Here is a 27,229-nt window from a genome sequence, read left to right as displayed (position 1 = left end):
GCATGCCCCCCTTTCACAGTATTTTTTTAAGGACGAGCTCACGCTGAGGCTCCACCCCAAATTCTTACACAAGGTTTCTTCCGAGTTCCATATCAATCAGCCCTGTCTTCCACCCCAAACCACATCTAGGTAACCAGGAGGCACTGCTGCACACCCTTGACGTCAGGAGAGCCCATGCCTTCTGTCTGGATAGGACGGAGTCCTTCAGAAAGACCCACAGGCTGTTCGTCTTGCTAGCAGATAGAGCAGAAGGGTCTGCAACCTCTAACCAGAAGTTTTCCAAGTGGATATCTGCCTGCATTGACTTTTGTTACGAATCTCACAGTATTCAACCACTGATTCTACAAGGTCCATTGCCTTTTCTGTGGCCTTCCTTAAGAATGTGCCCATTATTGAGATCTCTAAAGCTGCTACTGGGGACTTACCTCAGTTGGGGTTGTGCTTGGAGGCCAGCCCAAGCAACTACTGCTGTGGCTGCGCTGCAATTTGTAGCATGCTAGTTCAGGCAGAGCTAGTGTGTGTACGTCTGCCCCACTAGGGAATGATATCTCTCACCTGCGGTGCAGACATACCCTTGGAACAGCCTGGTAGCTGCTCTAAGTTGTGTCAGGGCTGGCTCAGCTCCAAGAATAAGGGCATTGTAACTTGCTCGCTGAACCCCTCTGTCTTTCCAGCACTAAGTGGAGCTCTGATGCAGGAGAGCAGCTAGTTCAGGGAATTGTCAGCCACCAGTGGGGTTGGGAGAAAAGGGTTTGAGATTCATAATTAAAAGGCCCTTGATGGAGGCCCTTGGAGAGTGTGAGTGTTTCTGAGGTAGCAGCAATCTGATTCATGCTTTCAATCTGTGGGATTTCTTTTAGCAGCTGGGGGGAGGGGTGTCTCAGAGGAACTCAACACTTATTGTGTACTAATTGGGAGAAGAATGTTCCCTAAACTGAGGATTTTGTTATGCTTTGCAGTGTCTTGATTTTTGGTTAATGAAAATGCTGATATGTGGTTTTAAATCTCTGTTTGCTCTTTTCCTTGCTGACAGAATACCTTGGATTGCATGCAGGTACTGAGATAATTGAGCAGGGCATTTTCCTCCTGCTGCTGCTTAACTCTGACTATTGTGTGGGGTGTGTGTTAGACATGGATTCCTGTCATGTTAGTATGGTGTCATCTTTAAAAAGTAGAGCTAAAATAATTAAAAGGGTGCTACTGCTGCTGCTTTGATAGAGCAGAGCACTTACCTGTTTAAACCTTTTCTTTCTCAGAAAAAAATCCTACACAATGGGTTGGTTGCTTTTTCAGTTTTTGTGAGCTTTTCCAGGTTTTCTATTTTTTCAGCTTCTCTGGCTTGGTTTACCTGCAGAGTTAGGTTGACATACGGCAGCTTATGTCAACCTAACTATGTCAGTGTCTACACTACAGCCTTGCTCCCGCCGATGTAAGTGCCCTCCTACACCAACATAACTCCACCTCCACAAGAGGCGTAGGGCTTATGTGGGTGTAGTTAGGGTGATCACTGTGTTTCTTAAATCGGCTGTTGGCTGTCTTGTCAGTTTCATGACTCCACTTGAGCTGTGAAATTGACAAGAAAGCCGCCTCTCTGCTCCTCAGATGGGCTGCTGCCTGGTCTCCACTCCAAGCTGGGCTGCCACCCAATTCTCCCTTCTGGGAGCCATGCTGCCTCCCAGGGTCTTGGCTCCCTGCTCCCCGCTGAGAGCCTGGCTGCCCCCTCTCGGCTCCCTGCTCCTCCAGTCTGACTCCAGGCACGGCTCTCCCTGCCTGAGTGCTGTAACTATATAGACCTAAGATTTAAGTATAGATCACACCCTAGAGGAGAAGGGGAATTGGTGGGATAACTTATGTTTACAGATAAGGGGTTAGCTAATGGGTGGAATCAGCAGTCTTTGTGCATGGAAGAGCAGGGAAAAGGCAGAGGTATGAATAGTTAGCAGTCTTTGGTTTGTTAGAATCTAAAAACTTCTGTAAGGTGGGCAGGGCATCAGATCACCTGGCTCAGTGCAAAGCTGACTAGCTCTCATTTGTTAGTCTTAACAGTGTTGAATAGCCTAGGGGTGGTCTCTCATGCTTACTGTATTAAGTGTGAAAGCTGTTGATCCAGTGATGTGAGTCAAGTAACAGAATGGACTCAAGTGCTGCAAACGGTTAATTCCTCGAAAGTAAAATGCAGACATTGTCAGGAGTTCATAGAATCATAGGGCGGGAAGGGACCTCGAGAGGTCATCTAGTCCAGTCCTCTGCACTCAAGGCAGGACTAAATATTATCTAGACCATCCCTGAAAGGTGTTTGTCCAACCTGCTCTTAAAAATCCCCAATGATGGAGATTCCACAACCTCCCTAAGCAATTTATTCCAGTGCTTAATCACCCTGACAGGAAGTTTTTCCTAATGTCCAACCTAAACTGTCCTTGCTGCAATTTAAGCCCGTTGCTTCTTGTCCCATCCCCAGAGGTTAAGAAGAAAAATTTTTCTCCCTCCTCCTTGTAACAACCTTTTATGTACACCTCTACCCCGATATAACGCTGTCCTCGGGAGCCAAAAAATCTTACCGCGTTATAGGTGAAACCACGTTATATTGAACCTGCTTTGATCCGCCGGAGTGCGTGGCCCCGCCCCCCCGGAGCGCTGCTTTACCGCGTTATATCCGAATTTGTGTTATATCTGGTCACGTTATATAGGGGTAGAGGTGTACTTGAAAACTGTTATCATGTCCCCTCTCAGTCTTCTCTTCTCCAGACTAAACAAACCCAGTTTTTTCAATCTTCCCTCACAGGTCATGTTTTCTAGACCTTTAATCATTTTTGTTGCTCTTCGCTGGACTTTCTCCAATTTGTCAACATCTTTCCTGAAATGTGGCGCCCAGAACTGGACACAATACTCCAGTTGAGGCCTAATCAGCGTGGAGTAGAGCGGAAGAATTACTTCTCATGTGTTGCTTACAAAACTCCTGCTAATACATCCTAGAATGATATTTGCTTTTTTTGCAATAGCATTCGCTATTGACTCATATTTAGCTTGTGATCCATTATGACCTCCAGATCCCTTTCCGCAGGACTCCTTCCTAGGCAGTCATTTCCCATTTGTATGTGTGCAACTGATGGTTCCTTCCTAAGTGGAGCACTTTGCATTTGTCCTTATTGAATTTCATCCTATTTACTTCAGACCATTTCTCCAGTTTGTCCAGATCATTTTGAATTTTAATCCTACCCTCCAAAGCACTTGCAACCCCTCCCAGCTTGGTATCGTCCACAAACTTTATAAGTGTACCCTCTATGCCATTATATAAATCATTGATGAAGATATTGAACAGAACTGGACCCAGAACTGATCCCTGCGGGACCCAACTCGTTATGCCCTTCCAGCATGACTGTGTACCATTGATAATTACTCTCGGGGAATGATTTTCCAACCAGTTATGCATCCACCTTATAGTAGCTCCATCTAGGTTGCATTTCCCTTGTTCGTTTATGAGAAGGTCATGCGAGACAGTATCAAAAGCCTTACTAAAGTCAAGATATACCACATCTACCGCTTCCCCCCTATCCACAAGGCTTGTTACCCTGTCAAAGAAAGCTATCAAGTTGGTTTGACATGATTTGTTCTTGACAAATCCATGCTGACTGTTACTTATCACCTTATTATCTTCTAGGTATTTGCAAACTGATTTCTTAATTATTTGCTTCATTATCTTTCCGGGTACAGAAGTTAAGCTGACTGGTCTGTAATTCCCTGGGTTATCCTTATTTCCCTTTTTGTAGATGGTGTGACAGACCCAGACCAGCGGGGTACAGGAGTCTGGTAGAGGGCAAATATACTGGTCACTGGATGAGTAGTTTTCTGTTCCCTGAGTGACCAGAGCAGGGGCTGCACTAGAGTAATCAGGAACCTGCTAAGGCAGGCAGGCTAATTAGGACACCTGGAGCCAATTAAGAAGAAGCTGCTAGAATCAATTAAGGCAGGCTAATCAGGGCAGCTGGGTTTTAAAAGGAGCTCACTTCAGTTTGTGGTGTGAATGTGAGGAGCTGAGAGCAAGAGGCGCAAGGAGTTGAGAGTGAGGGTGTGCTGCTGGAGGACTGAGGAGCACAAGCGTTGTCAGACACCAGGAGGAAGGTCCTGTGGTGAGAATAAGGAAGTTGTTTGGCGGAGGCCATGGGGAAGTAGCCCAGGGAGTTGTAGCTGTCATGCAGCTGTTACAGGTGGCACTATAGAGAGCTGCAGTCCACAGGGCCCTGGGCTGGAACCTGGAATAGAGGGCGGGCCCGGGTTCCCCCCAAACCTCCCAATTGGCCTGGACTGTGGGTTCTTCCAGAGGGGAAGGTCTCTGGGCTGTTCCCCAACCCACATGGTGAATCTCTGAGGCAAGAAAATCCGCCAATAAGCGCAGGACCCACCAAGATAGAGGAGGAACTTTGTCACAATGGGCACTATATTTGCCCTTTTCCAGTCTTCTGGAATGTCTTCTGTCTTCCATGATTTTTCAAAGATAATTGCTAATGGGCTCAGATATCGCCTCAGTCAGCTCCTTGAGTATTCTAGGATGCATTTCATCAGGGCCTGCTGATTTGAAGATATCTTATTTTTTCTAAGCAATTTTTGACTTGTTTTTAGACTCGATTGTTTCTCATTTTCACTGGCATTCACTATGTTAGACGTCCAATGGGTTTTAGATCATTGAAGATCTCCTGGTTAAGCCAGGGTGGTCTCTTATCATACTGCCTATCTTTCCTTCACTGTGGGATAGTTTGCTCTTGTGCCCTTAATAATGTGTCTCTGAAAAACTGCCAACTGTCTTCAATTGTTTTTCCTCTTAAAAAGGGATAGCTCAGTGGTTTGAGCATTGGCTTGCTAAACCCAGGGTTGTGAGTTCAATCCTTGAGGGGGCCACTTAGAGGGATCTGGGGCAAAAATCAGTACTTGGTCCTGCTAGTGAAGGCAGGGGGCTGGACTCAATGACCTTTCAAGGTCCCTTCCAGTTCTAGGAGATAGGATATCTCTATTTATTTATTTATACTTGCTTCCCATGGGAGCCTACCTATCAACTTCCTGAGTTTGCTAAAGTCTGCCTTCTTGAAATCCATTGTTTTTATTTTGCTGTTTTCCCTCCTACCATTCCTTAGAATCATGAATTCTATCATTTCATGATCACTTTCACCCAAGCTGCCTTCCACTTCTAAATTCTTAACCAGTTCCTCCCTATTTGTCAAAATCAAATCTAGAACAGCCTCCCCCCAGTAGGTTTCTCCACCTTCTGAAATAAAAACTTGTCTCCAGTACATTCCAAGAACTTGTTCGATAATCTGTGCCCAGCTGTGTTGTTTTCCCAACAGATGTCTGGGTAGTTGAAGTCCCCCATCACCACCAAGTCCTGTGCTTTGGATGATTTTGTTAGTTGTTAAGAAACTGAATGGAAAGGTCTTGTGCTCATCTGAAAAGGACAAGAGATTCAAATGTATCATTTTTAGAGTTGGTCAAAAATCAGAATTTCTTTTCTACAGAAAATTCCAGTAGTTTTCGTTCCAAAGTGTGACGAAAGTTTGACATATCAAAAATGTTCACGGAATGGAAAGCTTTGAAAAATGTTGATTCAAAATTTTTCATTTTGATGTTTCTGATTTAAACTAAATGTTCAGAGGGGAGACTGTAGTGCATCATGCGTAAGGCTACGCTTTAGTCACAGACAGGTCACGGGCGGTGAACAAAAACTCCTGGCCCGTGGCCTGTCCATGACTTTTACTAAAAATACCTGTGACTAAAACTTGGGGGGAGGCACTGTCCGGGGGCCCCGCGGGTGCTGGTGGAGGGCAGCCTGGGTGCTGGGGGGAGGGCGGTGCACGGCCCAGATCCCTATTGGTGCTGGAGCGGGGGCAAGGACAGCCCGGGACTCCCGGTGGTCATGGAAAGTCACGGAATCTGTGACTTCCATGACCTCCATGACAAACTCGCAGCCTTCAGCCTTAATCATGCGAGACGTAGTCCCACAGAGGGGCCCAGCCCATAGAGAAGAATAGATGTAAGGCACCCAAACGACAACTCCTCCCATGAGGCACCACTGCCTCTCAGGCAGACCCAGATTAGTGTTGAACTGACCTGAAAAATTAAAAATTTTGGGGAAATTGGAGATTTTCTTGTGGAAACTACATTTTCCGTTGGAAAAGTATTTAGATGGGACATTCCTGACAAGCTCTAGTATGTTTTGTTTGTTTGTTAGGAGTTAGGGGTGTTAAAGGACAGGTGGTGGTTGGTTCCTGGAAGCTGTGTGGGCTTGGGGCATTGAGGGAGTCGGGTGGGGGAGCTGCAGTAGGTTATGTTGGAGATGGGTTATGTGTATTTTTAAACCCGTTGGGGCAGACGCACAGGAAGGGGAGGCACTCTGGGGCCAGAAGCCAGGGGAGTGCAGGTGACCCTCAAGTGATCCTCGTAGCCCCCACATCTACCTCTGGAGAATCACCTCCTCTGCTTTCCTACTTCTGCTGCAATCCACAGTCCCCCATTGAAAACAATTCCGGGTTAGCAACAGAGGGTCCTGTGGCACCTTTAAGACTAACAGAAGTATTGGGAGCATAAGCTTTCGTGGGTAAGAACCTCACTTCTTCAGATGCAAGAACCTCACTTCTTCAGATGCAAGAACCTCACTTCTTCAGATGCAAGAACCTCACTTCTTGCATCTGAAGAAGTGAGGTTCTTACCCACGAAAGCTTATGCTCCCAATACTTCTGTTAGTCTTAAAGGTGCCACAGGACCCTCTGTTGCTTTTTACAGATTCAGACTAACACGGCTACCCCTCTGATACAATTCCGGGTTGTGTGACATCAGTGGGGCGTGTGCAGGTTCTTGGATAGTCCAGAGGCCTTGATGCTCTGTTGCTCCCTGGAGTCTCTCACTCGTGGATGAACTTGGCCCAGGAGGGGAATGTTAGGGCTCCTGCCCCCAGTGGTTTGGTGGGGAAGCTACTGGAGGCCTCATGTCCCAGGGAGGCTCCCTAGATTAGCTAGGCCTGGTGGAGTCCCTTTTGGAGATATGACTTTGATGTGAAAAGCCTTCCCATCTCCCCGATCTCAAAGGGCCTTGTTTGTCTCGCCTCTAGCCCCTCCTACATTTTCTCCTGTATGGGAGTGAGCAGGGGAAATTGCAGGCCCAAAGCAGCTTTCCAGTGATGGCTTATCGTGGGTTTAGAGTGGAACCAATCCTAAACTTGTCTGTTGGGACTGGGATTTTCAAAGGGCCTATGGCCTGGGGGCTGCCACCCTCTACTGATCATCTCTGGGATCTGGGCACCTCCATCCTTTCATCCTCTGAATATCCCAGCTCCATTACATGGAAGGACACAGCAAAGACCGCTGCTATTAGAGCCTTGTCCCAGTTCAGCCCTGTGTTTGTACCTCACTTTGCTTTGCTTCCCTGCCAGGCCCAGGTGAGAGATCTGGAGGATCAGTGCCGCAGCCACATCGAACAGTTCAGCCTCTTGTCTCAGGAACTCAAACGATTCCAGCTACAGACAGGAAAGACTGGTCCTCTGACCTCAACATTGGTGACTTCTGAGCTCCCGCTCATGCCCTGCTGTTCCATCCCTCAGTCCCAGTGCCGCCAGTGGGAGAAGGGTAACTGCTGCCAGAAGTGGATGAGTTAATACATTGTCTGTTGGCTTCCTTGAGTGCAAATAGAACCAATTAGGATCAATAATGGGAATAATTCTCTCATCTCTTTAGTTCCTTTTAAAACCCCACTAGCATATGTCTGAGACTGACTTAGAGCTACACATACTTAACACTTCAGTTGTTAGAGGGAAATATTCCACGGACACTTTATATTTACAAAAGGGGCCTTTAATTCCTAGCCCCAAACTACTAAACATTTGCTTGGAATAATTTCCCAGATAATTAGGTCTATGCCCAGCAGTAAATGGTGTTAGTTGGGGAGGAGGAGGAGGGTGCAACAGCTAACAATGGGGGGGGGGGAGGAATAGCTCAGTGGTTTGAGTATTGACCTGCTAAACCCAGGGTTGTGAGTTCAATCCTTGAGGGGGCCATTTGGGGATTTAGTTGGGGATTGGTCCTGCTTTGAGCAGGGGGTTGGACTAAATGACCTCCTGAGGTTCCTTCCAACCCTGATATTCTATAAATGCAAATTTCAGCACAGCCTTAGCTCTGGAGCCACTAATGATGCCTCCATAATATTTGTGTTTAAATGCAAGGTAACATGCAAGCAGATTGAGGGAGAGCATCTGGGCCCTTTGTAAGGATTGCAGGTGCAAGCCCTGATCAAATGCTGTCCTCATCCATTGAAACAACTTACCAAGGGATGAGGTGTATTCTCCATCCCTTGGAGCTTTAAATTGAGCTTGGGTGTCTTTCTCAAGGATACTTTCTAGTTCCGCCAGCAGTTGTGGGCATTCTGGGTGACACTTTCTGGCCGGAGTCATGCAGGAGGTCAAATTAGATTATCATAATGGTCCTTTCTGGCCTTGCAAATCTATGAATTTATGCACTTTAGGCAATCATCAAAGCAATTTCCTCAGCTGTGCATCTTGTGGACTCTCTCTGTGAGGGATGAAATTCACCCTTGTACAGAGGATCTTCACAATACTTGTGCACCACTTAAATCACACTTAAGGCATCATAAATTTGAGCCGGGCAAAAAATCTTCTTTGGTTGCTGGCAATTGAAAAAATCGAAGAAAAGCTTTATTTTGGGTCAAATGAAAAATGAACTTTTTCAAAGTTTGTAGTGAATTGAAAAAGTCCAAGAACATTTTGAGTCAGGTCTAACAAAATGTTTTGTTTGCTCTGATTTGAAAGCTTTTGTTTCAGTTTCACCATTTCACTGAGAGTGAGGGAGGAGGTGATGGTGTGCCTTGCAAGTCTTAGCCTGGAATGTTTCAGCATTATTGAAACATTTCAATTTTTCGATGGGGTGGAAATGGTTTAGCAAACTCTGCACAAAGTCACAGCTGGTTTAGGGTTGACTGAAACGGCATTTTTCTGCGAATAAACTATTTGCCAAAAATTTGCCCAGCTTTACTTCGGTCCTTGTATTGTCCCTGTGCCTAGGGGCAAATTCATCCTAGCGGTGCTGAGTTCCATGCAAACCAACAGAAGACAATAACACTGTCCTGGTGTCAGTGATAATTTTGCTTGCATTACTGGTGCAAAGGAAACTAGCTTGGCTCCCAGAGGAGCCACATCTGGGTATGGAAATTGAATGGCGGGCCGTGAATGCTCATGAAATTGGGGGTTGGGGTGCAGGAGGGGGTGCGGGTTCTGGCTGGGGGTGCGGGCTCTGGGGTGGGGCTGGGGATGAGGGGCTTGGGTGCAGGAGGGGGCTCTGGGCTCGGGCTTAGGGGTTCGGAGGGTGGGAGGGGGCTCAGGGCTGAGGCAGGGGCTTGGGGCACAGGAGGGGTTCAGGGGTGCAGCTCCCGGAAGCAGCGGCATGTCCCCCCTCCAGCTACTATACGGAGGCACGGCCAGGCAGCTCTGCCCCGTCCGCAGGTGCCGCCCCTGCAGCTCCCATTGCCTGCAGTTCCCAGCCAATGGGAGCTGTGGGGGCAGTGCTTGGGGCGGGGGCAGCGTGCGGAACCCCCTGGCTGCCCCTACGCATAGGAGCCAGAGGGGGACATGCTGCTGTTTCTGGGAGCTGCGGCACGCGTGCGTGGAGCGGCCCCCGACCCTGCTCCCCGGCTGGAGCGTGGGAGCAGGGCAAGCCCCAGACCTTGCTCTCTGGCTAGAGCTCGAGGGCCGGATTAAAATGGCTGGCAGGCCGGATGTGGCCCACGGGCTGTAGTTTGCCCACCCCTACTGTACATTGATTTATGTAGGCCAGATAGAGTCCCTAGTGTAGTGGTTCTCCCCCTCTTTACCATTGTGGGCCACATATGCTGCTCTCCATGTGTTATGTGGGTCGCATCCACACAATATATATTCTTCTTTGAGTGCTTGCGCATGTCGATTCCAATTAGGTGTGTGTGCGCCACGTGCACAGTTTTTGGAAGGTTTTCCCCCTAGCAGCACCCGTCATTTTGGCCAGGGAGTCCCCTGGGTTGGCGCCTTCATGGCGGTGAATATAGGTCCCTGCCAACCTGCCGCTTCTTCAGTTCCTTCTTACCGCTAGTGACATTCGTTGGAGCTGTGGTTGCTTGCCTTAGCAAGTGCTCCCCCTACTGTTTGTATTTAGCTCTCTGTAAATAGTTATTCCTTAGAGTAAGTTAGTTTCGTTGGTTTGTTTTCTAGGAGTGGAGGTCCTTCTCCCACCCTAATTTGTCTCCCCTTTGAGGTTCGGGGCATGCCTCGATCCCAAAGATTTAACCCTGCGGAACCTGCCGCAAGCCCTTGCCAACGGGCGACCCCCACAACTCTTGTCTCGAGTGTCTGGGGGAGGTGCACCAAACAGAACGGTGCAAGATTTGTAAAGCGTTCCGCCCAAGGACTAAAAAAGAACGGGACTTCAGGCTGAAGTAGATCCTGATGGAAGCAGCTCTTCGTCCCCAGCTGGCTCCATGCCGACAGGATCCGGCACCAAGCACCTCCATGCAGAGCGCTCCGGCCTCTGTGCGAGAAACGGTGTCGAGGAAGGATTCTGGCCATAGAGATCCCCGGCACCGACATTCCCTGGCGTCGAAGCTCGCAGAAAAGCTGGACCTCTTCGGACGGAAAGTTTACTTGACCGGAGGGCTCCAGCTCAGGGTTGCTAACCAACAGGCAATCCTGAGTAGATCTCATTTCAACTCATGGAACTCCATGATGAAATTCAAGGAGTTGGTCCCATCTGAATCCAGGGCAGAGTTTGCGGCCGTCGTGGATGAGGGCAAGGCAGTGACACAGACCTTTACAGGTCTCACTGGACGCTGCAGACTCGGCCACGCCAACCTTGTCCTTGAGCATAGCCATGAGGAGGAGTTCACGGCTCGAAGTGTCCGGCCTTCCTCCTGAAGTTCAACAGACAATTCAGGACCTGCCTTTTGATGGCACGGAGCAAACAGACTCCAGGCTTCACAGTCTAAAAGATTTGCAGGCTACATTAAATTTGCTGGGCCTGCACACCCCTGCTACCCAGCGAAAACATTTTAAACCTCAGCCCCCACAGTGCTTCTACCCTCCCCGCCCCAGGCAGGACTTCTTAAGGAAGCGGAGTAGGAATGGCAGGCCTAAGCCTCCCCATCCTCCACCCAGCCAAGGCCAGGGCTCGGCAAGGCAGGCATCGGGCTCTCTAAGCAGGCCTTTTGAAGGTGCGCCTGGGGGCGATGCACCAGTCTATTCACTGGATCCTTATCCCTGTTTCCTGAATCATCTGTCCCACTTTTACCGTGCTTGGTCCCAGATAACTTCAGACCGCTGGGTCTTTTGCATAGTAGAAGTGGGATATTTTCTCCAATTCTGCTCCTCTCCTCCCTCCCATCCCCCTTTCCGATCCCTCTTCAGGGACCCTTCTCATGAGCATCTCCCCATGCAGGAGGTCCAAATGCTCCTCGTTGCAGGAGCAGTGGAGGAGGTTCCTCAGGAGGGATAAGGGGCAAGCGATTCTATTCCCATTATTTCCTAATCCCCAAAGCCAAAGGGGGCCCCAGACCCATCCTAGATCTGCGAGGCCTCAACAAATTCATAAATAAGTTGAGCTTCCTTATGGTCTCTCTAAACGCAATCATTCCGTCTCTGGATCCGGGAGACTGGTATGCCGCCCTTGACCCCAAGGACGTGTACTTCCACATAGCTATAATTCCAGCTCAGGTTCGTGGTCAACCACAACCGTTACCAATTTATGGTCCTCCCCTTTGGTCTGTCAGCAGCCCCTCGAGTGTTTACCAAATACATGGCAGTCATCGCCGCCTTCCTATGACCGAGGCAGGTGCAGATATTCCCATACCTTGATGACTGGCTGCTCAGGGACTGCTCCAGGGAGCAAGTGGAGGGTCAGGTCAGCCTGGTAAGATACACCTTCGACAGATTGGGTCTCCTTCTCAATGAGCGCAAATCAACTCTATCCCCTCTGCAGAGAATAGAATTTATCGGAGCAGTGTTGGACTCAGGTCAGGCCAGGGCATCCCTGCTGGAATCTCAGTTTCGGACAATGACAGACATCATAGAAAACTTCAAGTGTTACCCCACCACCACAGCAAGGAACTGCTTGAAACTCCTCGGCCACATGGCAGCACATATGTATGTGGCATACATGCGAGACTGAGGCTCAGACTTCTCCAGGCCTGGCTGGTGTCAGCCTATCAGCCAGGGCTCAACAGTCTGGACAAGGTGGTCACCCTCCCGGTGCCAGTTCTCGAGTCTTTCCACTGGTGGCTCAACCCCCAGATGGTATGCACGGGAGTCCTTTTCGCAAAGCCCTATCCCTCTCAATCCCTGGTGACAGATGCACAGTGTTGGGATGGGGAGCTCACCTGGGAGACCTTCAGACCCAAGGTCTCTGGTCACAAGGAGAGCTCTCACTCCACATCAACGTCAAGGAGCTGAGAGTGGTCCTCCTGTCATGCCAGACCTTCCAGGCCCACTTGCAAGGGAAATGCGAGGAGGTGATGATGGACAACACAACTGTGATGTTTTATATAAACAAGCAGGGTGGAGCTCGTTCCTCTCCCCTATGTCGGGAAGCCTTCAAGCCTTGGGACTTCTGCATAGCCCACTCCATTCACTTGGGAGCATTTTACCTCCCAGGTTCCCAGAACGAGTTGGCGGACTATCTCAGCAGATCCTTCCACAATCACAAGTGGTCCAGCTGCCTGGACATGGTGTACAACATTTTCCAAAGATGCGGGTTCCCCAAAGTGACCTGTTCGCCATGGAGAGCAACAGAAAATGTCCCCAGTTCTGTTCCTTCCGGAATCACAGTCCTGGCTCCCTCGCAGATGCGTTCCTCCTCCCCTGGACGGACCATCTGTTGTACGTGTTCCCATCGTTTCACTCATCCACAAGGTTCTGCTCAAGATCTGCAGGGACAAGACTACAGTCATACTGGTAGCGCCAGCCTGGCCTCGCCAGCACTGGTATACCATGCTCCTGGAGCTGTCAGTGGACGCTCCAGTCTCGTTGCCCCTGCTTCCGGACCTGATCACCCAAGACCACGGTCGTCTTCATCATCCTGACCTCGAGTCTTGTCACCTCACCGCTTGGAAGCTTCATGGCTAAACCCAATGGAGCTGATGTGCTTGGAGCCCATTAGGGAGCTTCTGCTGGGCAGCAGGAAACCCTCCACCAGGGCTACCTACCTGGCCAAGTGGAAAATGGTTGCAGTCTGGTGTTCTCAGGATTGTGCTCTCCCGATGCAGGCGCCTATGCCACTCATCTTAGACTACCTATTACACTTAAACCAGCAGGCCTCTTGGTTTCATCTCTCCAGGTCCACCTGGCAGCCATTTCAGCTTTCCACCTGGGAGTGGCCAGCTCTTCAGTCTTTGCCAACCCGATGGTCAGTTGCTTCCTGAAAGGTCTAGACAGGCTATACCCGCAGGTTAAGCAACCAATCCCGGTGTGGGACCTTAACCTGGTCCTTTCCAGGCTAATTGGGCCCCTGTTTGAACTCCTAGCAACTTGTTTATTGCTCTACCTATCATTGAAGGTGGCTTTCCTAGTCGCCATTACGTCAGCACGGAGAGTCTCTGAGCTTAAAGCCCTAACCTCCGATCCTCCTTATACCATTTTTTATACAGACAAGGTACAACTTAGGCCTCATCCAGCCTTTCTTCCAAAGGTTGTCTCCCAATTCCATGCCAATCAGGACATTTTTCTACCGGTCTTTTACCCTAAGCCTCATGCGGATGGCTGGGAACAAGACTACACTCCTTGGATGTTCAGAGAGCTCTGGCTTTTTACATTGAACGCACAAAACCGTTCTGTAAGTCGAACCAGTTGTTTGTGGCGGTTGCGGCTAGAATGAAAGGCCTTCCGGTGTTGTCACAGAGAATTTCATTGTGGATCACGTCCTGTATCCGGGCATGCTACGATCTAGCAAAAGTTCCGGCCCCTGCACTAAAGGCTCATTCAACTAGAGCGAAGGCCTCCTCGACAGCGTTCCTGGCCCATGTCCCGAACCAGGAGATCTGCAGGGCAGTGACATGATCCTTGGTTCACACCTTCACCTCGCATTATGCCATTACCCAGCACGCCAGGGACGATGCTCCATTCAGCAGAGTGGTGCTTCAATCAGCGATTCCACGAGCTCCGACCCCACCTCCTAGTTAGGGCTTGGGAGTCAGATAATTGAAATCAACATGAGCAAGCACTCGAAGAAAAACGGTTACTCACCTTCTCGTAACTGTTGTTCTTCGAGATGTGTTGCTCATGTCCAGTCTAAGACCCACCCGCCTTCACCTCTGTCGGAGTAGCCGGCAAGAAGGAACTGACCAGGCGGCATGTCGGCAGGGACCTAGATACACCGCCATGAAGGCGCCACCCCAGGGGGCTCCAGAGCCGACCCACGGGTGCTGCTAGGGGAAAAACCTTCTGACAACTGTGCATGTAGGTGCGCGCACACCTAATTGGAATGGACATGAGCAACACATCTGGAAGAGCAACAGTTACGAGAAGGTGAGTCACCGTTTTTACTACCTGTATGGCCCTGAGGATGTCATATGAGCTGCAGCTGTGTGCTGATTGGGCTGCAAGTGGCCCACGGGCCATGGGTTGAGAACCACTGCCCTAGAGAGACAAAGGGGGTGAGGTAATCTCTTTTATTGGACCACCTTCTGCTGGCGAGAGAGACAAGCTTTCAAGCTACACAGAGCCCTTCTTCAGTCTGAGAAAGTGTCACAAGGTTGAACAGATTGTTTAGCATAACTAGTCAGCACATGTTCTAAGGAACCATTCAAGGTGAAGTGGCCTGTTAACATCCCTGTGGTGTAAGTTAATTCACAGTGGGGCTGGTGCAGACAAGCCCACAGGTTCAGCAAGCCCTAACGAGCTCCCTAATAGCTCCCCTACCTCCTGTGCAGGGTGGACCTCCGTGAAGGAGAGGATTTGGCCCACAGCAGCATGCAGGGCTGAGTATTGCATGTCAAGCGCCTGATCCTCCCTCCCTTATATCAGTTCCATCTGGTAACTTGAGTGTAACTGCTCTTGGTGTGGGTGCAAGGAGAAACAGGGCTGAACGTGTTTCCACAGCTCGAAGCTAAGCCTCTGAGTAGATCCCGGCTATAGGGTGTGTCCGCACTGCAGCACCATGGTGCTCACAGCAGCTCGTGTTCTGCTCTGCTGGCGGCTTGGAGTAACAAATGGAATGTTTGGTTTCAGATCCAGATGTTGCCCCTGCACGTCCTGCTCTTCAGTGCACTAAGAAGATTCATGATGAAGGGAGTAAAGAGCTGGAATCATTATCTCCGATCCCTGATCCCATGTCTAGTGTCACCAAAATTCCAGGCTCAGGTGCTGCTGCCACATCTCAGAAGCAAGTCAAGAGACTGGAGTCCCAGTCAAGCTCTTCGAAATCCGAATCCATGCAGAACAGTCCCAAGTCCTGCCCCACTCCAGAGGTCAGTGCTGTTTCTGGTGTCCCCTGTCATTACCCAGGTGGGGATAAGCACACCTTGGGATCAATGCGTTTACTAGCTCTGCTTTCCTCTGCTTGCAGCTACCTCTTAAACCTGTGTCTGGGAACTAGAGAATCCTGTGGAAAAATAATAGAAAACTTGCAGAAAACTGTTGAAGGGATTTGCTCCCTCTTCACTTGGCAACACCCTGTGATGGCCATTTGTACAGATCATTGCAGTCTGAGAGGAACGCAGACAACCCGAGAAAAGCCCTGGGAAATGTATAGCAAGTTTCCTGGATGTTTTCAATTTGTGCTTAGTTCTGGATAGTCTTTGCTGTGACTTCACAGCCCTGGGTTGCCACACGATATCTGGGTACTGCAGCTTGTAGTAGTGGTTTAGCAGCATGAAGGCATGTGCCTGTGCCCTGCTGTCCTTGGCCTAGAGCTAAGAGGGGCACGTACTGGTGCAAACATCGCTGTTAGACTTATTAGCAGCTGTTGGTGCAGGAGATCACGAAGGGCTGCTGAGCTGGTGACGGCAGATGCGGACAGGTTATATTGAGTTTGCTTTCCCCTTCCTCTCAGATCTCAGAGATGTGATGGCAGCTGCTCCCTCTGCCCAGTAGGTCTCGTGTATGGATTCCTGTGAGGCTCAGTCCTGTCCCCTCCCTTATTTAATGTTTCCATTAGATCACTAGGGGAGCTCATGAAAATCTAGGTCTGGTAAGAGAGTGCCTCTTGCTTCTTCTGCTGCTATGGCCACTCTCCGATGTCCTCTCTTAGCCAGCAGAGTAGGTTCAGGGCTAAGAGCCAGGAGAGCCTGAGTTCTAGGTTCCTGCTGACTCTCTCTCTTAGTACTTTGATCTTCACAACATTCCTACAAGGTGAACAACTATCATTGTACTGACAGGGTGACTGAGTCACAAACACATCAGCTGATGTACCCAAAGTCATAGCTAGGATTGGAACCCAGATCCCCCGAGCATGAACTGTATCTCAGTTTCAGGGTGATTGCACCTGACTTTCCCCCTCCATGGTCCCCGGAGGGCACTCACTTAAGGTTTCTGGCTCCCAGCCGTCACCTCTCTTGGGAGGAGACCGTGTCTCTCTCCCTGCTGACCGGGGTTTTAAGGCTGCACAGCTCCCTGCCTTACACTGTGTTATCTCCAGCAAGCCAGTCCATCTAACAGCTAGTGCCGGGGCATTGCTTTCTCTCCGAGGGCTGGGAACAGTCTATTGGCAGCAGTTACAAGTGAACGCCCAGTGCTTCGTCGAGTAGTGTCCCTATGGGTGCTCCACTCTAGGTGTATCTGTGCCCCTGCACCTCTAATAGGAGATTTTTGGTAGCAGTGTCCATTGAGCCTGCACATGCCCTGTCCCTCCCTTGTGGTCTGCCTCAACGCTATCTAACACTGCTTGGTGGACCCCCCCACCCCAGTTCCTTCTCAACCGCCTTTGGTCTCAGAAGGAGCAAGCAGTCAGCCCTTCCTTAGCTGCATCATTAGCATAAGTAGTAGTTGTTTTGGGGTTTTTTTTGTTCTCCTTAATAGCTAGTTTTTCCTTTTTTTACTCTGTTGGGATTAAAGGGGGGAAAAAAAGAAAAAGAACTGTAGTTTACGTTTCCTGCCCTGTCTGGGGGGATTGCCCCTCATCCCCCTAGGCGTTTAGAAGACCTAAGGGCTTGTCTACACTGGCAAGTTTTTTCAATGAAACTCATGTTGCCAAGGAAAAATCAATAAAAGTAAAGTCACCAAAGCGTGTCTACATTTGCTCCCTCTGTCAACAGATCGTGTCCACATTCGGGGCACTTTTGTCGACAGTGAGAGCAGTGGACTGTGGGTATGTATGCCACAGTGCCTGGCGACACCATCTGTTGCTCGGTGTTGTGGGAATGCGGAAACGGAGCGCGGCGCATCCTGGGATGTGCAAAATGTACTATCATGCGCCACTTTGTGTCCCACCCCATCAAAGGTCTCTGGCTTCCTTTCGCGCCGTTTTTCCAACCTCATTCTTTTGTAGTGTGCGCCAGCATCTGCAGTCAGAGAGGATGGATCCCGCACTTCTCTCCTATGCGCTGTTAGTTGTCGTGAGGACATCACTCATGGCAGCACAGTTACTCGCAGAGTTACTCGCAAAGTTAGCAGAGGATGAATCGCATGCACCTGAGTGTGATATGGACGGCAGCAACTTATCAGTGCTTTGTATCAAAGGGGTAGACGTGTTAGTCTGGATCTGTAAAAGCAGCAAAGAGTCCTGTGGCACCTTATAGACTAACAGACGTATAGGAGCATGAGCTTTTGTGGGTGAATACCCACTTGTTCGGATGCATCCGAAGAAGTGGGTATTCACCCACGAAAGCTCATGCTCCTATACGTCTGTTAGTCTGTAAGGTGCCACAGGACTCTTTGTTGCTTTTATCAGTGCTTTGTGCATTCACGGAGCAGCTGCATACGGTAGAGCGTCGCTTTTGGGCTAGGGAAACAAGCCCTGGTTGGTGGGATCGCATTGGCATGCAGGTGTGGGATGATGACCAGTGGGTACTGAACTTTAGGATGCGTAAAGCAACCTTCCTGGAGCTATGTGCTGAGCTGGCCCCCGACCTGCGGCGCAAGGACACCAGATTGAGAGCTGCCCTTCTGGTAGAGAAGCGTGTTGCAATCGCTGTGAGGAACCTGGTGAATCCAGCTGCTACCAGTCAGTCGCAAATCAATTTGGAGTAGGAAAGTCCACTGTTGGGGCTGTATTACTCCAAGTGTGCAGGGGAATAAATCACATTCTGCTGCATACTACCATGACTCTGGGAAATGTGCATGACGTAGTGGCTGGCTTTGCAGAGATAGGTTTCCCTAACTGTGGCGGGGCGATTGATGGCACACACATTCCAATTTTAGCGCCAGACCACCTTGCCTCTGAATACATCAGTAGGAAGGGATACTTCTCCGTGGTGTTGCAGGTGCTTGTGGATCACCGGGGGCGTTTCACGGACATCAATGCAGGCAGGTCTGGCAAGGTGCATGACGCACGCATCTTCAGGAACAGTGGCCTGTACAGAAAGCTGCCGGCGGGACTTCCGTTCCAGACCACAAGATCACAGTGCGGGATGTGGAAATGCCCATAGTAATCCTGGGCGACCCGGCTTACCCCTTACAGCCCTGGCTCATGTAACCTTACACAGGGCACCTGGACAGCAGCAAGGAGCGTTTTAACAACAGGCTGAGCAGGTGCTGCATGGTAGTCGAATGTGCCTTTGGCCGTTTGAAAGCTCGCTGTAGGCGTCTCAAGGCAGGCTAGACCTTACCGAGGATAATATTCCTGTGGTCATAGCTGTGTGCTGCACTTTGCATAATCTGTGGGTGAAATGTTTGCTCAGGTGTGGAGCACTGAGGCAAAGTGCTTGGCTGCACAGTTTGACCAGCCAGATGCTAGGGCTATCAGAGGAGCTCAGAGGGCTGCTATTAACATCAGAGAGGCCTTGAGGAACCACTTGGACAATGAGGGGCAGTAACACATGTCTGCTTCGGAATTGCTTCCCTATTGCATCCATGTACAATTTTGGGGCCCAAGATCCACGCAACACAATGCTTTAGAAGCCTGTCCCGAGAGTGAATTGATTGCTATACTCTTTTGTAGGACACAGAATAAAAACGCTGTATTATTAAATACCTTAACCTTTATTTATTGTTAAAAAGGGTAAAACCTCACACCTGTGTGTAGCTCCAGCTATCATTGTGCAAGCTGTGAGAGGGGGTGGAGTGATGGGGAAACTCAGGAGTGCTGTGAAGTGAAAAGGACAGTGTGGGCATAGAGGGGGTTGGGGTTGGCAAAGAATTGTGCATCTGCGGCAGTGGCGCTCGAACTCGGATTTGCTCAGTCTGCAGCTGTATCAATGACTTGCGCATCTCTGTCTGATCCGCCATAACTTTTATCATCCGCTCCGTCGCTTGCCTAGCAAAAGCAGCATTCTCTTTTCTGTCCTGCCTTTCGGCTTCCCAGCGCTCTCTGTGTTCCCTGGTCTGTCTCTCATCGCGCTGTATAACCTCGCGGAACATGTCGTCTTTGCTGTGCCTAGGGTTTTTTCTTACCTGCCGCAGCCGGTCGGCGAGGGTATGTGAAGCAAGGTCTGTGCTGAACAGAAGAGGGATTGTTACATTCCAGCAAACGATTGAAACATTTTAGTAAAAAGGGCATTTTGCTGGTAGAAATCACTTTCTCTCTGAGACTCTAGGCAGGCACACAGCTCCGCAAGCACCCCAGTCATGGTGAGTTTCGGGAGTGGGGGGAAGGCAGTTGTGTGTACGGGCAAAACGGTCACGGCTTGCAGGGCAGCTTTGCAGGGAACTCATTCTAAAATTATCCCACACTTTTTCACAGGCGGCCAACCTGCTGGCTGACATCTCATTGCTGAGGGTGACCAGAGAAACCAGGGCTCAGCTGCTGAATGCTTGCGGCTTTCACCCCGGTCTATATGCAGCTCAGCTATGTGCCGCTTTGGTCCCAGCTCCAGCGATTGCTAAATGGCAGGGGACAGTTTCCTACAATGGGGGAACTAGCAAGGCTGCAATCCCTTGGAATCTGCGGCAGAGGATTAACAAGTACCTCTTGGAAACTTTCCAGAGCCTCTCTCTGGCGGATTCCCTGCAGGTCTCGATGTCCATCGACACCCTGCTTGGCCGTGCAGATTAGCTACACAGGGCAATGTCCAGCTCACAGAAAACACTACCTGCCTCCCACTTTTCGATTCCCTACACAAGCCACAGCAACTTATCTGGAGTTTCATCTGCTTCCTGGTCCCCGTTGAGCACTTCTGAAGTGGAGAAAAGTTCCTGGCTGCCTACCCCACTGGGCGACCCCACTGGGAGCACCACATCCTCTTCTAGAATCATAGAATCGTAGAATATCAGGGTTGGAAGGGACCTTAGGAGGTCATCTAGTCCAGCCCCCTGCTCAAAGCAGGACCAATCCCCAACTAAATCATCCCAGCCAGGGCTTCGTCAAGCCTGACCTTAAAAACCTCTAAGGAAGGAGATTCCACCACCTCCCTAGGTAACCCATTCCAGTGCTTCACCACCCTCCTAGTGAAAACGTTTTTCCTAATATCCAACCTAAACCTCCCCCACTGCAACTTGAGACCATTATTCCTTATTCTGTCATCTACCACTGAGAACAGTCTAGATCCTCTTTGGAACCCCCTTTCAGGTACTTGAAAGCAGCTATCAAATTCCCCTTCATTCTTCTCTTCTGCAGACTAAACAAGCCCAGTTCCCTCAGCCTCTCCTCATAAGTCATGTGCTCCAGCCCCCTAATCATTTTTGTTGCCCTCCGCTGGACTCTTTCCAATTTTTCCACATCCTTCTTGTAGTGTGGGGCCCAAAACTGGACACAGTACTCCAGATGAGGCCTCACCAATGCCGAATAGAGGGGAATGGTCATGTCCCTTGATCTGCTGGCAATGCCCCTACTTATAGCTCTAGCTCGACTTCTTCATCCTACAATTTCAGCCTCCGGGTCATCCCCTCTTTCAGCTGCATGTGAAGTATCCACGGGGCAATCGGCGATGGAGGTGGGGTCACAACCGAGGATAGCATTCAGCTCCTTATAGAAGCGGCAGGTCTTAGGTGCACCACTGGAGTGATGGTTCGCCTCCTGCGCCTTATGGTACGTCTGCCTTATCTCCTTGATCTTTGCTCTGCACTGCTGGGTGTCCTGATCACAGCCCTTTTCGCACAAGCCTCGAGAAATTTGCCCATGTGTGTCCCGATTCCTACGGGTCACTTGCAGCTGCGACTGAACAGACTCCTCTTCCCCTATATTGATCAGATCGAACAACTCAGCGGTGGTCCAAGCGGGAGCGCGTTTGGTGCAATAGGCAGCCGTGCTCACCTGGGAAGCTCCTTTGGGAAGCCAGCAAGCAGGAAATGAGATTTAAAATTCCTGGGGCTTGCAAGGGGGACGGGGGGGTTGGCTGCAGGGCAGCGAAGTTCAAACCGCTGACCAGAGCGGCAGCATGGGAATTGTGGGATACTTTCCTGGAGGCCAGTAAAATTAAAAAAAAAACCAGTGGTGTCTACACTGGCTGTTTGTCGACAATAAAGGGAGGGGAAGTTTTTTGTTGCCAAATCTAGGCGGCTTTTTTTTTTTTTAAATGACCTTGCAGTATGTACGCTATCGCTGTTTTGTCGCCAAAAGCCAGGTGTAGGCACAGGAGTTATTTATGGGTGAGGAAGACCTAGAGACTATGATGATGGGTGTGGGATAAACATCTAGACAGACAGAGAAGAAATGGAGATTGGGCAGGGGTAGAGTGCTAGAGATCTCTCCCCACCACTCCTCACTGCTTCCAGGAGGCCAGGGGAAGTAGAACAGGCGGGACCTGCCCCACTTGCAACATCCAGGAGATTCTCAAGAGGAGAGAAGAAAAGAGAAAGTTCCTCCACCCTTCCAGCAGGCAGGGGGCTGCACAGGTATAAAAGACTGAGAGTGAGATGTTGGCTCAATTGAAAACAGTGGGCCAGTCTGTATTCCACCCTGGTTCCATGGCCCGCCAGGGATATTAGTTGGCAGATTCTTCATGGAGCCGTGAGCATGGATGTGTTCTTAGCGCGGTTCACCCCGTCCCTGACACCTGCCCTTTCTGCGGCATGAGAGGGGCCCTGGTGTACAACTACCTCAAGTGTGCCAGGTTGCAGCCCCTTTTCCGGCACCTCCAGAACCTTCTCCTCAGGTTCGGGCTGCCCTTTTCCCTGCACCTCCTGATCTACGCACACCCCATCTATGGCCTCACAAAGTTGTGAGACCTCCTCATCAGACTCCTCCTGGCACTGGCCAACGTGGCTGTCCACCATACCAGGAGGAGAATGCTGGATGGGGAGGTTCTCTGTGACTGTGGGGTCTATTTCCGCTCCTCCCTTCGATCCGCGTCTGGGCAGAGTTCCTCTGGGCTGCATCCACGGGCTCCCTGGATGCCTTCAAGGAGCAGTGGGCACTGTTTGGGGTTCTCTGCTCCGCGTCCCTCTCTGGCTCCCTGAGTTTGACCATATGACCTCACTCCCATCCCTGTTTTTCATTATTTGTCCCCTGAACTCATCTGCAAAAAGAACAGGAGTACTTGTGGCACCTTAGAGACTAACAAATTTATTAGAGCATAAGCTTTCGTGGGCTACAACCCACTTCTTCGGATGCATATTGAGTGAAACATATATCGAGGAGATATATATACACACATACAGAGAGCATGAACAGGTGGGAGTTGTCTTACCAACTCTGAGAGGCCAATTAAGTAAGAGGAAAAAAAACTTTTGAAGTGATAATCAAGGTAGCCAAGTACAGACAGTTTGATAAGAAGCAAGTGTGAGAATACTTACAAGGGGAGATAGATTCAATGTTTGTAATGGCTCAGCCATTCCCAATCCCTATTTAGCCCTGAGTTGATTGTGTCTAGTTTGCATATCAATTCCAGCTCAGCAGTCTCTCGTTGGAGTCTGTTTTTGAAGTTTTTCTGTTGTAAGATAGCCACCCGCAGGTCTGTCATTGAATGGCCAGACAGGTTAAAGTGTTCTCCCACTGGTTTTTGAGTATTATGATTCCTGATGTCAGATTTGTGTCCATTAATTCTTTTGCGTAGAGACTGTCCGGTTTGGCCAATGTACATGGCAGAGGGGCATTGCTGGCACATGATGGCATATATCACATTGGTAGATGTGCAGGTGAACGAGCCCCTGATGGTATGGCTGATGTGATTAGGCCCTATGATGGTGTCACTTGAATAGATATGTGGACAGAGTTGGCATCGGGCTTTGTTACAAGGATAGGTTCTTGGGTATTGTGTATTCACCTGCTGAAGTGAAAAAACAGATTGACAGAGCCAGACGAGTACCCAGAAGTCACCTCCTACAAGACAGGGCCAACAAAGAAAATAACAGAACACCACTAGCTGTCACCTTCAGCCCCCAACTAAAACCTCTCCAGCGCATCATCAGAGATCTACAACCTATCCTGAAAGATGATCCTTTACTCTCACAGATCTTGGGAGACAGACCTGTCCTCGCTTACAGACAACCCCCCAACCTAAAGCAAATACTCACCAGCAACCACACATCACTGAACAAAAACACTGACCCAGGAACCTATCCTTGTAACAAAGCCCGATGCCAACTCTGTCCACATATCTATTCAAGTGACACCATCATAGGGCCTAATCACATCAGCCATACCATCAGGGGCTCGTTCACCTGCACATCTACCAATGTGATATATGCCATCATGTGCCAGCAATGCCCCTCTGCCATGTACATTGGCCAAACCGGACAGTCTCTACGCAAAAGAATTAATGGACACAAATCTGACATCAGGAATCATAATACTCAAAAACCAGTGGGAGAACACTTTAACCTGTCTGGCCATTCTATGACAGACCTGCGGGTGGCTATCTTAAAACAGAAAAACTTCAAAAACAGACTCCAACGAGAGACTGCTGAGCTGGAATTGATATGCAAACTAGACACAATCAACTCAGGGCTAAACAGGGATTGGGAATGGCTGAGCCATTACAAACATTGAATCTATCTCCCCTTGTAAGTATTCTCACACTTGCTTCTTATCAAACTGTCTGTACTTGGCTACCTTGATTATCACTTCAAAAGTTTTTTTTCCTCTTACTTAATTGGCCTCTCAGAGTTGGTAAGACAACTCCCACCTGTTCATGCTCTCTGTATGTGTGTATATATATCTCCTCGATATATGTTTCACTCAATATGCATCCGAAGAAGTGGGTTGTAGCCCATGAAAGCTTATGCTCTAATAAATTTGTTAGTCTCTAAGGTGCCACAAGTACTCCTGTTCTTTTTGCGGATACAGACTAACACGGCTGCTACTCTGAAACCTGAACTCATCTGGGCTCTGCTTTTGGTAGCTCCTCCCCTTAGGCTGGGGGGAGGGGCCTTTAGACGTGGGCGGACATAAGATGCTCAATAGGTGAAGACAGTGGCAAAACTCCTATACACTTAAATAGGGCCAGGATTTCACCCTTAATATACAGAGGTGGCTACAAAAGATGGAGCAGGGTCCAGGGGTGGCACTTTCCCAGCTGCTGGGGATGGCAGAGGTTTCAGGCTTCTTACCAGGAACCTGCCTCCTGACCTCTCTAGAAGTCCTCTATCACCTCTTCTTTCATATCTACCTTGGCCTGTAGATTTAGTCCTCTGACCACTAGGTGTATTTTTATGTCCTGGAGCCAAGAATGTGCATCTGTTACCAAGTCTAGCTCCCCAGAACAGTTCCTACAGATAGTTTAACCGTTCTCTGTTTCTATGTGTAGTATAGTCCCGGTGTAATCAAACTGTACACACCAGCTCAGAAATAAGATTTCTGTTGCTGCACTGCTGCTGTGATCTTTCTGCCACTGTTCCTTTAGTCAGAGCTGTAGCTTCTCTCGCCTTATTTTTGTGTTTCTTAGGTGGACACTGCAAGTGAAATGGAAGAACTGGATGTTGATAGCATCTCTTTGATTCCAGAGTCAGGGAGCCAGGGCCCTGCAAACCTCCAAGTCTTCCTAGCTCGTTACAGGTACTGAACTACACACACAGGGAAGGAAGAATCGAGGGGATTTTTGGCTACAGGGTTGATCTGTGGATCAGGCTATCCCATAATTGTCCACTCTGGGGTTTTTGCTCCTTGTTATGAGCATCTAGCACTATCCACTGTTGGAGACGAGATACTGGAGTAGATGGAGCATGCCTCTGATACAGTTTGGGAATACCTGTCTTGCTAAGGATCTATACAAACAAAAATAACTGTTGCAAACTCACAAGTTGTATAACCAGTAGGGCTGGCTGAAAATTTTCCTTTGAAACTGTTTTGTTTATGAAAATTGGGTTTTTGGTTATGCATATTTTTGTGTGAAAGTGCCTTCTTTCTGGGGAAAATGTCACATTTTCATCAAAAAAACATAAACCTAAAAGCTGAACAGTGTGTAGCTGGAAAACTAAAACTTCCAGTTTTTGACCAAAAATATTCTGGTTTTGGCTGAAGTTTCGGTTTCAATTTTTTTCAGCAAAAATTCAAAAATTTCCACAGAATAAATCACCATTTTCTGGTCAGCTCTGATAATGATTGTGAAACGTTAATTCTGACACCCAAGGCAGTTATGGGCAAGCATATGTACCCGTTTACTGTTAAGGATATGCAAGTACAGTTTTAAAGACAAAAAATACTCTTAGTTGCAAATGGCCTGGGACAATTACTTGCTCACCATGAATGGATCCAATGTGTACCACGGGATCTGAGCCCTGGGCCAGGAGGTAGCCAATGGACTCAAAAAATTTGGGTTCAAGGATCCAGGAAGCAGCTATGCTTTGGCCTTCCTCGGAAGCACTAGCTACGCCCAGAGGCAGGATACCAGCCTCAGTGGACCAGTGAGCTGATCTAGTGTGACCAATGCAAGTTGCTGTACAAAGTACATTTTATTGTTGCATGTGTTTCAGCTATAATCCTTTTGATGGTCCTAATGAGAACCCGGAGTCAGAGCTCCCACTGACTGCTGGAGAATATATTTACATCTATGGGGACATGGACGAGGATGGCTTCTTTGAAGGTGGGTTTGATGGAACGAGACGTGACTGAGAAGTGTATGAACCTGGCATCATGAAAGAACAGAGAGGAACTTAATGATTTGTACAGTTATAAGGAAACAAAAGATTATAAGGTCAAAGTGGGCAGCAGCATAAGCGAGTGCAGCTCTCATGACTTAATGGGGAATGCATTTACTTACACCAGGGAATGGAAAACCTGTCGTGTGAAAGGAGACTCGAGGAGCTCGGTTTGTTTACCTTAACCAAAAGAAGGCTGAGGGGGGATATGATTGCTCTCTTTAAGTATATCAGAGGGATAAATACCAGAGAGGGAGAGGAATTATTTCAGCTCAGTACTAATGTGGACACGAGAACAAATGGATATAAACTGGCCGTCGGGAAGTTTAGGCTTGAAATTAGACGAAGGTTTCTAACCATCAGAGGGGTGAAGTTCTGGAACAGCCTTCCGAGGGAAACAGTGGGGGCGAAAGACCTTTCTGGCTTTAAGATTAAGCTTGATAAGTTTATGGAGGGGATGGTTTGATGGGATAACGTGATTTTAGTCAATAGATCAATAACGTGCCATAGTTGGTAATTAGTAACAATGGTCAATGATGGGATATTAAAAGTTACTACAGTGAACTTTTTCCGGAGGGTCTGGCTGGAGAATCTTGCCCACATGCTCGGGGTTAAGCTGATCGCCATATTTGGGGTCGGGAAGGAATTTTCCTCCAGGGTAGATTGGCAGAGGCCCTGGAGGTTTTTCGCCTTCCTCCACAGCATGGGGCAGGGGTCGCTGGCTGGAGGATTCTCTGTGACTTGAAGTCTTTAAATCACGATTTGGGGACTTCAACATCTGAGTCAAGGGAGAGAATTATTCCAGGAGTGGGTGGGCCAGCTTTTGTGGCCTGCATCATGCGGGAGGTCAGACTAGATGATCATAATGGTCCCTTCTGACCTTAAAGTCTATGAGTCTATGGGTTGACTTAAGACCCGAGGGTGACATCCTGGCCTCACTAAAGTTAATTGGAGTTTTGCCATTAGCTTCATTGGAGCCTGGACTTCACCGAAAGTGTTTTACCTGAACTCTTTCTGACTCCTTAGCTGTAGGCATCACACTTTTCTCTCAAAGAGTCGATAGCTGGTAATGCCATGATGCAACCACTGGTGCCAAGGGTTTAAGACATTGCCTTG

At 49.0% G+C, this 27,229-nt stretch overlaps 1 protein-coding gene across 5 annotated transcripts in view; it reads left to right on the top strand.

Moving 5' to 3' along the window:
* TSPOAP1 (TSPO associated protein 1) overlaps positions 1-27,229 on the top strand; it is a 96,852-nt gene that overhangs the window by 11,518 nt on the left and 58,105 nt on the right. For all 5 annotated transcript variants that reach the window (XM_026658509.2, XM_026658514.2, XM_026658510.2 and 2 more), the window contains exons 4-7: positions 7,415-7,607; positions 15,233-15,471; positions 24,922-25,031; positions 25,949-26,058. In XM_026658509.2, coding sequence (XP_026514294.1) covers positions 7,415-7,607; positions 15,233-15,471; positions 24,922-25,031; positions 25,949-26,058 — 652 coding nt within the window. The remainder of the gene's footprint in view (positions 1-7,414; positions 7,608-15,232; positions 15,472-24,921; positions 25,032-25,948; positions 26,059-27,229) is intronic.

Source organism: Terrapene carolina, unplaced genomic scaffold, assembly GCF_002925995.2.
Source record: "Terrapene carolina triunguis isolate 2854851 unplaced genomic scaffold, T_m_triunguis-2.0 Scaffold454, whole genome shotgun sequence".
NCBI lineage: Eukaryota > Metazoa > Chordata > Testudines > Emydidae > Terrapene > Terrapene triunguis.
This window is presented reverse-complemented; position numbering and strand designations above follow the sequence as displayed.